This window comes from Rutidosis leptorrhynchoides, chromosome 11 (assembly GCF_046630445.1).
Source record: "Rutidosis leptorrhynchoides isolate AG116_Rl617_1_P2 chromosome 11, CSIRO_AGI_Rlap_v1, whole genome shotgun sequence".
Classification (NCBI taxonomy): Eukaryota; Viridiplantae; Streptophyta; class Magnoliopsida; order Asterales; family Asteraceae; genus Rutidosis; species Rutidosis leptorrhynchoides.
Window position 1 is genome coordinate 84,286,073 of NC_092343.1, and position 13,901 is coordinate 84,299,973.

At 36.6% G+C, this 13,901-nt stretch overlaps 1 protein-coding gene across 1 annotated transcript; it reads left to right on the forward strand.

Moving 5' to 3' along the window:
* Positions 1–11,446: 11,446 nt before the first annotated feature.
* Positions 11,447–13,177, forward strand: LOC139874731 (uncharacterized). The gene has a single exon (XM_071862137.1). It carries the CDS (start codon positions 11,447–11,449, stop codon positions 13,175–13,177), a length of 1,731 nt encoding a protein of 576 aa, XP_071718238.1.
* The last annotated feature ends 724 nt before the right edge of the window (positions 13,178–13,901 follow it).

Consider the following 13,901-nt stretch of genomic DNA (forward strand, 5'->3'; position numbering starts at 1 on the left):
AGTTTCCTCAGGAAACAGTTGCGGGTATTTCAGTCTCATCTGGTCTTCATGCTCCCACGTGAACTCTGGTCCTCTTCTCGTGTTCCACCGAACCTTAACGATAGGAATTCTACTTTGCTTCAACTGCTTGACCTCACAGCCCAAAATTTCGACAGATTCTTCAATAAATGAAGTTTGTCATCGATACGTATTTCCTCTAAAGGAATAATCAGATTATCGTCGGCTAGGTACTTCTTCAAGTTGGATACGTGAAATACGTCGTGTATACCGCTGAGTGCTTGTAGCAGCTCCAACCTGTAAGATATCGGTCCAACTTTTCCAGTTATCTCGAACAGTCCAACATATCTAGGACTCAGTTTACCTCGTTTCCCAAATCGTACGACACCCTTCCAAGGTGATACCTTAAGCATGACTTTGTCATCAACTTGGAATTCTATATCCTTTCGTCTAACATTGACGTAACTCTTTTGATGACTCTGAGCCATTCTCAATCATTCCTAAATCTGTAGGACTTGCTCAGTTGTCTCCTGAATAATCTCAGGACCCGTCAACTGACTATCCCCCAACTCGCTCCAACAAACGGGAGATCTACACTTCCTTCCGTACAATGCTTCGAAAGGTGCAGCTTTAATGCTCGCATGGTAACTGTTATTGTATGAGAACTCAGCTAATGGTAAGTACTTATCCCATCCATTTCTGAAATCAATGACACATGATCGCAACATGTCTTCAAAAGTTTGAATAGTTCGTTCGCTCTGGCCATCTGTCTGGGGGTGATATGCTGTACTCATATCTAAACGGGTCCCCATTGCTTTCCGTAACGACTGCCAAAACTTGGAAGTGAATCTGCTATCGCGATCGGATATAATAGATATAGGCACTCCATGCCTAGAGACGACTTCCTTAATGTAGATCTGAGCCAACTTCTCCATTTTATCAGTTTCTCTTATCAGTAAGAAGTGTGCAGACTTGGTGAGTCGATCCACGATAACCCAAATAGTACCGTAACCTCCTACCGTCCTCGGCAGTTTCGTGATGAAGTCCATGGTAATGTCTTCCCACTTCCACTGTGGAATCTCTGGTTGAGTTAATAACCCGGATGGCTTCTGATGTTCAGCCTTGACTTTAGCGCAAGTCAAGCACTTTTCGACATAGGTAGTAATATCAGCTTTCAAATTTGGCCACCAATAAAACGCCTTCAAATCTTGATACATCTTATCTGATCCCGGATGAATTGAGTATCTTGACTTGTGTGCTTTCTCCAACACTAGTTCTCTCAATCCACCAAACTTTGGTACCTAGATTTGATTAGCAAAGTACCGTGTTCCGTCCTCCTTGATGTGAAATTTCTTATCCGTTCCTCTGAGAAATTCAACATCGACATTTTCTTGTTTCACGGCCTCCAGTTGTGCTTCGTGGGTTTGTGATGTGAGATTCGTACGGACAACTATGTTAAGCGCTTTAACCGTAAGGGGTTTCTCTCACTCTTTTCTGCTTAAAGCATCTGCCACAACATTTGCTTTGCCCGGATGGTATTGAAGTTCGCAGTTATAATCGTTAAGTAGTTCCATCCAACGTCGTTGTCTCATGTTGAGCTGTTTCTGGTCGAATATGTGCTGTAAACTCTTATGGTCGGTGAAAATGGTAAAATTGGTTCCATACAGGTAGTGTCTCCACATTTTAAGTGCAAAGACAACAGCTCCTAGTTCAAAGTCGTGCGTAGTGTAGTTCTGCTCGTGAATCTTTAACTGTCGTGATCCATAAGTGATAACCTTGTTTCGTTGCATAAGCACGCAACCCATTCCTTGACGTGAGGCATCACAATAAATGACAAAATCTTCACTTCCCTCAGGTAGAGACAATATAGGTGCAGTTGTCAACTTCTCCTTCAACAACTGAAATGCAGTTTCTTGTGGTTCTGACCACACATACTTCTTGCCTTTATGAGTCAACGCGGTTAATGGCCGGGCAATCTTAAAGAATCCCTCGATGAATCTCCTATAGTAACCAGCTAGACCCAAAAATTGTCAGATCTGAGTTGGCGTCTTTGAGGTTTCCCAATTCTTAACTGACTCAATCTTTGCTGGGTCAACTTGTATTCCATTGGCTCCTACAACATGGCCAAGAAATTGTACCTCTGGTAACCAAAAGTCACACTTAGAGAACTTTGCATACAACTGCTCTTTTCTAAGCATAGTCAATATCGAACGTAGATGTTGTTCGTGCTCTTCCTTATTCTTGGAGTACACCAATATATCATCAATAAACATAATGACAAATTTATCTAGGTATGGCTTACACACACGGTTCATGAGGTCCATGAACACTGCTGGTGCGTTCGTCAAACCAAACGGCATCACTGTAAACTCATAATGTCCATAACGTGTTCTAAACGTCGTCTTCGGGACATCAGCTTCTTTGACTCTCAATTGGTGATACCCGGATCTCAACTCAATCTTCGAATAACAACTAGATCCCTGTAGTCGATACATAATCTCATCGACCCATCCTTCTTTTTAACAAACAAGACCGGGGTTCCAACTCGGGAATTCATGGTTATGTGTCCCACCTTCTAATACCTGTCATAAATTAGGGCATTACAACCCTGATGTTCTTCACCGTGGAAAGTTCTTTTAGTTCTAAAGGTGCAAATCCGTATATTGTACGCGTAACGGGTGCAGCTGCTGGCACCAAATCAATCCGAAATTCGACTTCACAGTGGGGTGGACGTGTAACCCCAGGACAATCTCTAATAGTCGGGACATATTCAGGTCTCTTAAATGTCGATTCATCTTTACTCACATGTGTCAGAATTGCGAGACATTCTCATCTCACTTACTTCGGGACCTTCGAGTAATTAGTCTAACATGACGGTACACTGATCTCCTCTTACGCCATTATTATCGAAGAAAAGAATTCGAATAGCTTTCTGGCTGTAGCTGCCTCAGTTGTATCGTCAGATAACCAGTTTGTTTCAACCAAGAGGTTAAAACTTCTCAGTTTAATAGTTCTATAGAGTACAAGTTGTCTAGGAAGGTACAAGGTTATAAACGTTGCGACCAAATTCTCTAGCGTTAAATCTTCTCTCAGCACCGGTGTTGACAGCATATATAATCATTATGGTTGATGAGTGAGAACGTGACGAATTTCATGGAAAACGAAAATGTACAAGGTGTAATGGCAGCTCAAACAAAATCTGATATTTAATCGAAAAGGGTTGGTACAAACTCCCAGGCGTGTGTGTCTCGCAGGAAACATATGAAGTGTGGTTCGCGTCGATGTGTTCAAAGTTGGTTGGTAATGGTTATGGGTATAATGAAAATGATTTCCTCTTACGAAAAGTACGTTAGAACAGAATGAGAAGGGATACGGTAACAAGTAGTACTTACTAGTAGCAATGAGTGGTGGTGTTAGTGATAAGTAGCGATAGGTTGTGATAAGCAGTGATGATAGTAGAGACGTATAAGTTGTTAGTTAGCATGTCGCATCATAGGTATATACACATGTATACTAATGCACCCAATAAGGCATAATAGTTATCAATCGGTAGGCTCGTATTGGGAAACAGAATCATGAACGGTGGGTGGCTGAATGATAGGTAAGTTGGAAATCGAGTAGACAATATCTACTACGTATTGTGTGGGCTGTTATCAGGAGTTCCTCCTCTAAAGACGTATCAGAAATGAGTTGTGATGCATAGTACTGAGTAGTAAAGCGTAGAGGTGTCAGTAGTGACGAATAGTACTTAGTAGTGGTAAGTAGTTTTGAGTAGTATTGAGTAGTAGCAAGTAGCAAGGGGTAGCAGTAAGTAGTATTTAGTAATGACGAGCAGTGAAAAGTAGTGATCAGCCGTGATTAACAGTGAGAGGCAGCATTGAGTAGTATTTAGCAGCGATAAACAGTGCTGAGTAGTGGTATGAGATGACGAGTGTGTTCAAGTAGTGTCTTTGGAGTGACAAGTAGTGATCGGTGGTGACAGACAGTGTCGGGCAGTGACAAGTTGTGTCACGATTACAAGTTACTTACAAGTTATATTAACAATTAATTTGCACAGTGTAAGTTTCTACTCACGTTTGAGATTACACAGTTTGTTTTCCAAACGTTGTTTATCCAAGTAACCTACTTGACCCGGCCCCAATTTCTTATTTTGCGATGTCGGAACTTCTATATGAGTTACCGTAATGTAATCCCGGTCATTACATTACTCTATCTCACATTTCCATTCGACATCACTCCATAAGTTCAAGATAGCGTAGTCAACTTAAATCGTTTAAGTCTTACGTCATGTGTACATATGCTATTCGTGATACGGTATTTAGTAAGTCCATATCGTATGGGTATAAGGTTTATATGCATGTGATGTAGTGTGTAGCCCTACATGTAGCATAGTGACACCTACAGTGCAAGTATGGTGCATAAAAGTCGTCCAAGACACACAACTATAGACTAGACTTCACTAATGCGCCATACGGTTAGACACACTAATGTATCCTAGTTCCCTATAGCCAAAGCTATGATACCATCTATAACACCCCGTCAAAAATCCCTTTAACAGAATGTTAACTCTGGTCCCAGTGCTTGGCTTGACTTCTGATGCATATACGATGGATGGTTCTAGAAGGTTTAAAAAGGGTGTCGGATAAGTTCGACTTGGAGAATAAGCCATCGAAGGAAGAGCTTGATTTAGTTTCCAATTTTTTTCCTAATTATTTTTGAATAAGGATTTTATCCATTATTTGTTTCCTTTTTTATGTTTGTCTTGTTTTCAAAGTTAGGGTTTTAGTCCTTTATATAAAGGACCATAGATTTCATTATTGATTTAGTTTTTTATTTTGAATATTAATAAAAGTTGAAGGCCGTAGCCTATTTTAGAGAAACCGAGAAGGTTTTCTTGATTATCTATCTTCTGTTTAAGCCATCGATCCTTAATCCCCATTAACTTCTATGTAACAACAATATTCTACAGCGGAAGCAATTAATACCTGAGAATAAAACACGCAAAACGGATCAACAATAATGTCGAGTGAATCTACAGGTTTTAGGTAAACAATACAGTATGTTTAAGAAATAATATTCCGAAAACGTTTATTAGTGAAGGACCACCAAGGTTTAATGTTAAAAGTTTGTAGACAACACCGTGTCCCGTTTCAAAAGCTTGTTGACACTACCATGTCAAGTTTCAAATGTTTATAGTCAATACCATGTCAAGTTTCAAATGTCTGTAGACAATACCATGTCAAGTTTCAAATAGCTGTAGACATTACCATGTCTAGTTTTATATCATTTGTTCGTAAACCACAGCTTTAAATAACATTGTATAGTATCTGAAAAACAGTTATCAGAAAAATAGTTTAAGTTCCTTGACCACGAGATTTTTCAAGTACAACACCAAGTTGCGAAACGTTTGCATAATCCATGAGCACCTGAATACTAGCAATGACCCGAGTATAGAATCCACTATACCCGCCTTTACCTCATAAAATTTTATACACTTGTTCAAATGTATTTAATGTTCAAAGTAAATGCACCACAGTTAATATTGTAGGGTGAGGCTGTCAACCTAACGGATCCGTCCATCTAAATTGTGCTTACACCGATGGTATTAAAAGTATTCAAGCTAGAGGCTTTTTGAACAAACTCAATATGCATATATAGTACTCGTGTCAATACAAAAAGCATTTGAAAATGTAAGTGCAATAGCGTGTATTCTCATCCCTGAAAACATGTAAAAAGCGGGACTGTAGACTCACCTTTGGATAAAGCTCGGATTGAAAAGTAGACAATTAACTTATACGGTTTACAGCTGAGTAATGCAACCTAAGTATACGTATTTAGGTTGGTCAATAAATATGTCTTAAACAAATGTGTTTTCATAGTATAAGTTGTCTTATTGCTCGACTTCGACGCGTTTCAAAGTAAAAGTCAACATACAGTCAACTAGTTCATGCAAGTCAAACAAAGTCAACTGAAGTCAAATTGAAAGTCAAACTTGGTCAAAGTAGTCAACTAAAGTCAACATCAGTAGGTTTATATCAAATGTTGGTCAACATGTCAAACCTAAGTTAGACAACACGTTTTAGGTCATAATTGGTCATTTTCACAATTTCAGTTTATCGTTGTGCACAAAGTTCATGAACATGTAGCATACTTAGCATATTATCTCATAGTACAAAATTTAAGTAAACATGAAAAACTCCAGATCATAAGTATACTCAAAATCGATTCCAAAAAGTTCGGCCAGGGTCTCATACAATAATTAAAAGTCAGGAATCAGAAGAGGTACATTTGTAGTTTGCCAAGTCAGTTTCTGACCGCGCACTGATTTCGTTTTGGCTATAACCGGAGCTAGGGACATGAAATTGATACAAGACTAGTGGCCATGGATCAAGGACGAGTCAAACTAACACATATAAAAATTTAAGCAATTTTTGTTTAGCCAATTTGTACAGTTTATTCGTGCAAGTTGAATGTTCAGTTTTCAGCTCAATTCAGAATTTACATAATGTGTGGCCTTATTGTGCCCAATGTATAAGGTTTCAGAGATTGAAATTAACTAACCATATGTCACATATAATATTAAGATTCATTTTCCAGAAGCATACTTGCTAATTCAATAAACAGAAACCACAGAGTATAAAGTTACTGTTTCGATTCTAGTTTAGCTAGCCACATTCGCACGCGATTATCCGAAGATCTAGATACAATTAGACTATGATATCTACATGAAAAGTAAGTACTTTTTGTGTATATTTCAAATATGCAAAGCTTTAAACACAAAAGTCAACACATTTTATCATACAAGGGTGTTTTCATGCAAGTGTGTATAAATATACTTTTACACTAATTCAAGCATATCTCGAGTTATACATAAGCAAACGACATGATATCCTAGTCTAAATTGTGTATTTTTAAATTATCTTTCCAGTGGTATAAGTTTCACATGCCAATTCGTGGTCTATCAAACCCAAATTTCTGATCAATTCACAAAAACACAACGTTAATTCGAATGGACATATCTTGATCATCCGGAAACGAAATCAAGCGAATCCAAAGCCTAAACTCAATAGTTTTTTGCAAGGAATCTGAATATAACACAATATCATGCATTTGAAAAACTTAAAATCACTGATCATGCAATAACAAATTCGGTTCTTAACCCTAACGCATCCAACGATCAATTTAACGATAACAATTAACATGTACGCGTATAGACTTGAGCAATTGACAACATAACTATGAAACATTAATAAAAATCAGATTTTTAAGATTAGGGTTCATGTGATTATACCTTTGATCAACAAATTAAATACACCAACGCGTAGAGGATGAAGGGAATTGCAATCTTCGTGTTTGAGGTTTAATCTAAAAGTTAAAAATTGATGGTGGATTGTATGTATGTGTGTCGTCGATTGGGAGGAAGAAGGAGGGAAGAAAAGTCGACTGCTATGCTTCTTAGGGTTATGTCCAGTAGTTTACACACTAAGTAAGTATTAGTTAGGGCTTAATTAACATGCACTAGTATCAAATAAGCCCAAGATAGAAACTTAAGGAGGGAGTGGGGTCCAATCGGCCGAATGGCCCAATGGGGGTATTCCCGGGCTCGTGTTTTGCAATTCCTTGTAACCGTGGTCCGTTTCAAGTGCCGTTTAGTCGTACCGAAGGCCCGGAACGCTAAACCGATCGTTAAACGCAACCAACCGTTTAATTTATTAAAAACCCAATAAATTAAATATTTTAAAATTTTAATAATTAATAAAATTAATTATTAAAATAAACCCGAGCGTTTCGTTGCTCAAAAAGCAGTTATCAAAACCGTGTCATTTTTATCGTATTTCTTTATCCGAAATATATATTTGAATTAATATCAACCCATATTAATTATAGTAACCCTCCAAGGATCAAGTACGCATTTATTACACATAAACACACAAAAGTTAAGTAATCGCCGTTAAGTAAACTAACGGAAGTAACGGAAAAAACAGGGTTGTTACATCCACCGGGACAATTAACCCTTACATGTCTAGTCTTCCCGCACTTCCAGCATGTCAGATTCTTTCTAGAGTTTCTCTTCTGCCTATCCGAACACAACAGTACCGTAGCTTCTGATGACGAGACCCCATTACCTTCCAATCTTTTTTCCTCGGATAAGAGTTTGCTAGTAACATCTTCAAACTTTAACGTTTCTTTCCCGTACATTAGAATAGGTTTCATGTGATCATAGGACGATGATAAAGATAATATCAACCTCAAAGCTTTATCTTCATCATCCGTTTTAACTCCAATAGCCTCCAATTCCGAAACAATACCGTTAAGAATACTTAGATGATCTGAAATCTTTGAACCCCCATCCATACGCAGAGTATGAAATTGTTCTTTAAGATACAACCGATTTGAGATGCCCTTGCCCTGGTACAACTGCTCTAGTTTAATCCAAAGCTCCTTTGTCGTTGATAACCAGTGCACATTTGCAAGCACGTTCTTTGCAAGACACAAACGAATCGCACTTGCTGCCCTCAAATTCATATCATCCCATTCTTCTTCATCGAACTTACTGCTAGAATCACTGCCAGGAACAAGGGTGGGTTTACCCTTCAAAGCCTTGTGTAAACCAGACTGAATCAACACATCCTTGACTTGAACCTGCCATAAGCCAAAATTGATCCTCCCATCAAATTTCTCAACATCAAACCTCATTGGACTGAACTTCGACATTGTATCCGTATCCTATAAACAACACTTTCTCTGATTTTGCTCACGTTTCGACTGGCTGACAGATGTAGTGGAGTGGCGCACAGGATCTGTTAAATTGGAAATTCTAACACCCGGTCCACTACAAATTCTAGACACCACTTACTCCGAATCAGAAAAAATATTGTCTAACCAGATACTCTATACGATCAATAGAACTCGTTCTGATGTGGACGATCCACTCCCGTGGCAATCACAGAGCATACTCCGACTCCTATAACCGAGACCCCCGTCAAATCTGACGCTCTGATACCAGTTGTTGGGAAGTTACGGTCTCACTAATTACCACCACCCTGCCCAACAATAATAGTAAAGAAATAAGAACAATACACAACACAAAATTTAACTTGGAAACTCCAAAACAGGAGAAAAACCACCGGCCCCAAAGAGAGAAATACACTATATCACAAATTGTTACAATGATATAGACGACTCTCTTAAGCCAACTACACTCTCCAAAATATTTAACTAATACAACTCTCAAACAAGGGTAAGAAAGAAATAATTAAATACTTAAAGTGTATTGATTGATGCAATTTGGAATGAAGACTTAACCCCTCTTTTATAACCAAGCAAGTTCCCTCCAACTTTTTCCTCCCAACTATGTGGGATAATATCCTTCACAAATACTATGCAACCATATCCAATTCTTCTAACCAAAACTATATGCAACATGTACAATATTCATATATTCCTTTTGTAAAATCAGGAGGCTGCTAGAGATTCATTGTTTAGGATGGACCATACATTTTTCTTTGAAATTTTGATAAATAGGTTTTTTAGCCTTTACGTTGAGTAAGAGCGTTTGCACACGAATTCTAGATTTCACCATGTAACAAACGAGTTTTTTTTTTCTCCTAACTTTTTATATTATTATTGATTGATAACTGTTTTCAGAGTTAGTTTACTGGTTCTATTTATATTACGATGATAACTGTAAAACCTTAAATCGTACTACACATTTTCGCCCCATAGATATAAAATCCACAGTAATGGTTTCATGTCGATACATGATGAACGCATGAATTTGCGACCCAGATAAACCTGCATGAATGTCTACTTTCATTAGTTTTTTATTAGCGATGAAACCTCCTATGAATGAGCACATTGGCTCCCAAATAGAGGGTAAACCTTGGGTAATCAAGCTCTCCCAGCGCGAGACCTGATACTTGGTGAATTGCGCATTACGCGCACATTCTGGTCACACTCCTTTTCTTTCTGAACGATTTGGCATACTTTCATTAGTTGCAAACAGTTATATTTATGATATAAGTGGACACTTCAAATTGTTTTACAATGTAACAAATATTTATCATTGAATATACATTTGGTGATGATGTATGTTATTAACACGTTGTTCACAATGATCCAAGCGTTTACAAATGTGACAAATATTTATTATTGAATTTCGCATACTTCTTTACTTTAAAAATGTTTAGTAATAAAAAGATAGATCATTTTAGTAATAAAGACATACTCCGTAGTTCATTGGTTAACTGAATGCATTTTTCATTAGTTTTAGATCGTGTACATTCAATTAAAAACATTCGCCCTAATAAATTTAGCAGTTACCTGATCTATTTAAGAAAATGTTGCACCGATAATCCCTTTCCCGAATCCTTCATCTAATTACCAAATTCATGTCCTTAGTCTTCTCAGCATTACATCTTAAACTATGAAAATGAACGTTCTGATTGCAGTTCTAACAAGTGACATTCTTCTCGTTCTTAAAATTACTTATCTTCTTGGATTCGTTGTTAGGAATTTTTTCTCACAAATCCATAGACAAACAAACTATGTTGAAGTAATTAACATGAGTAGTTAGTAGTTACGGGTTCTTTTAGACACTATTTTTATAGAATAATTATCCACCTTACTATTTATATTTGTTCCAGAAATAATTATCTACTTGCAAATCATAATCACTAAATATCATTAAACTCTACAACTTATTCTTATTCATTATTATTCATTATTATTCTCAATTATATTATTTGTTTATTTAATTAATAAAATATTTAGTCAACCTTACTCTAATATTAAGGGCAAACATTTACCAAATATATTTAAATCAAACAAAAAGGGAAACATCTTTTTATTTGGAAGGAGAGTATTATTTTAGTAGCTTGAGTTTAGTAAAGACTAATGATATTTCCACTTATTTTGATAATCCACTGCTTACTATGCATCAAGTGTTTCTACAAGTACTCAATATAATTAGATTTATAAAAATTATGGGTGAAAATATCATTATCTTTTAAATAAAAATATTGAACTAAATAAAATAAATCATTTAAAGTGCCATATTCATGAGTATTTTTTTTTTTCTAATTAATTGAAAAAATTATTTGGAAAGGGTATATTAGGTAAAAGGAAAAACATTATATAATAATGAAAAAGAATTTACACCTGTCAATTTCTTATTTGGTAGGGGGTTTTGGTACGTAGTTCAAAAAATCATTTCTCGTCTCAATAAACAAAAACACATTTCAAGCAGGCAGCTGAGATTCTACCGTGATCTTAACCAGGTTTGCTACAACTTAATTAGCCGAATCGGTATGAGAACAAGAGGTTCGGAGTTCAAGTTTCCATTGAGACATTGGGGATGATGATCCTGCATCTGTAATTTTGTATGTATGTTTTTCTTTACTTGCTATAAAAACTAAAGCTTTAGTCATTTTGTCAGTAATTTAGTAAAATGTTAAGCGCAAGGCTTGTTTTTCGTAAAAGATTTAGTTTGACGATGCACACTAGTACCTGTGATACCTTCAAAGTCGATAAGGTCGATGATACACTAAAGGTGTTCGATGAAATGCTTCACAGGCAAGTGGTACCGTCTGTGATCGAATTTAATAAGCTGATTACCGCCATTGGTAAAATGAAACATTATTCTACTGCTCTTTTACTTTTTAAGAGATTACATTTGATGGGTATTTCTGCTAATATCAATACAATGAACATCTCTATCAATTGCTATTGCCGGTTGAATCAAGTGACTTATGCTTTTGCATTATTAGCCACCATCTTCAAGCAAGGTCATCCTCCTAAGTTGGCCACCTACACCACTCTCATAAATGGGCTTGTTCTTGCTGATCGCATTTTTGAAGCTGTGGAATTATTCAAGAAACTCCTTAGAGAAAAAATTTGTGAGCCCGATCAAGTTACTTATGGAGTCATTATTAATGGGCTTTGTAAAGTAGGCGAGACTAGCAAGGCCCTAGAATTGCTAAATTTCATGGAAACAGGATCTTGTAAGCCAAGGGTAGAACAATATAGTACAATTATTGATAGCCTTTGCAAAGACAAAATGGTTGATGATGCATTACTACTCTTCACCAAGATGACTGAAAAAGGTATCCGTGCCGATGTCATCACATACACCTCTTTGATTCAGGGTCTATGTAACCTTGATCGAGAGAATGAGGCGGCCAGAATGTTGATAGATATGGAAAAGGAAGGAATATCTCCTGATACTCCTATCTTTAATATCTTGGTGGATAATTTTTGCAAGAAAGGATTGGTAAAAGATGCAGAACTTACTATTGAAACAATGGTACGAGTAGGTCTACGTCCTAGTGTAGTCACTTACAATTCCTTAATCGATGGATATTGTTTACGCGGTGAAGTAGTAAAAGCGCATAAAGTTCTTGATCGCATGGGGGAGATGGATCTTGTACCCGATATTGTCACCTATAACAGCCTGATTAATGGATATTGCAAAAAGAAGAGAATCAATGAAGCCATGATACTTTTTCTTAAGATCCCAGAAATGGGTTTGATTCCTGATACTTTTACGTACAATAGTATGTTACAAGGTTTGTTTCAATCGACGAACACAGCAGGCGCTAATAAACTCTTTAATGAGATGCAAGCAAAGGGTCTGACTCCAAATATAATAACTTTCAAGATCTTGTTCCATGGAATGTGCGAAAACTCCCAGGTTTCTGAAGCTTTGGTTCTTTTTCGTTCATTGGGAAAAAGTGTACCGATGAAAGAGGTAGGTTTGTATAATATCTTGATTAATGGTTGTAGAAAATGTGGGAAGCCCAACTTGGCAATGGATCTTTTTGATGAACTTTTATCAAAAGGAGTGAAACCGGATGTTAGGACTTACAATGTGATGATACAAGTCTATTGTCAAGAAGGTTTATTCGATGAAGCTAATAATTTTCTTACAAAGATGGAAGAAAATGGTTGTTGTCCGAATGCAGTCACTTACAATGTTATTATTCAAGAGTTTATGAAGAGAAACAAGCATCAAGATGCAGAGAACCTTTTAGAAGAAATGATTAAACGAGGTTTCTTGCCTGATTCTTCTACTTTTGAGATGTTGCTAAATGTAATCCCAGATGCAAGACAAGATTCTCGTATGCGAACTATCATTCAGAAGATAGCAAGTGTTAAAACTGAAGATGGAAAAAGCACCTGATTTAACTTCTATTATCAGTTACTTAACATCTATAATCAGTTATTGAACTTCTCAAGGTATATCAAGGTTTAGTTTAAGGGTGTACTTGCGGTTGTTGTCTATGTTCTTTTGAGTTGTTTAGTACAATACCTAATTATTCAAAATGAAATGAACAGAGAGAATGGACATTCATCTTCATATATTATAATCTGAGTTAAGTAAAATTTTGAAGTTTAGCCCAATAGGGGCAAACCTTGAAGTCAGGTTTGATAAAAAGTACAAAACTCTCTTATTACATTCATCATGCTTTAATGTGTCTCCATGGGACATGACATATGAATTGTAGCACAATCTGTCCTTTGACATTAGCATACCACAACTCAATATTGTGCTCAATATGTCTCTACAATAAAAGTAAGCTAAATAATAAGCTAGAAATTTACCAAGTTTTTTTTACTATTTTGCCCTTGCACGCACTATAATGATTAATGACCCAAAACAATAAGTTTAAACCAATTTTGAGCAAGCAAGGGTCAACTCAAAAACCAATTGTGATCATTTTTAGTCAAACCCTCAAAGGTATTATTGGTATTCTGGTATGAGCTTTATGATAAGGATGGTAAATTTATGATGCATGCAATAAATAAGTTGTAGAGTTTGAAAGCTCTAAAAGTTTGGAGTCTCCCTGTTCTGGTATTGTCAAGGTATTTTTTGTGATTAATTCTTATTCTTCTCGCTGTGTTTT

What these genes read in the sequence shown, in the direction of transcription:
- LOC139874731 (XM_071862137.1), top strand. Translation starts at nt 11,447, where the DNA reads ATGTTAAGCGCAAGGCTTGTTTTTCGTAAAAGATTTAGTTTGACGATG.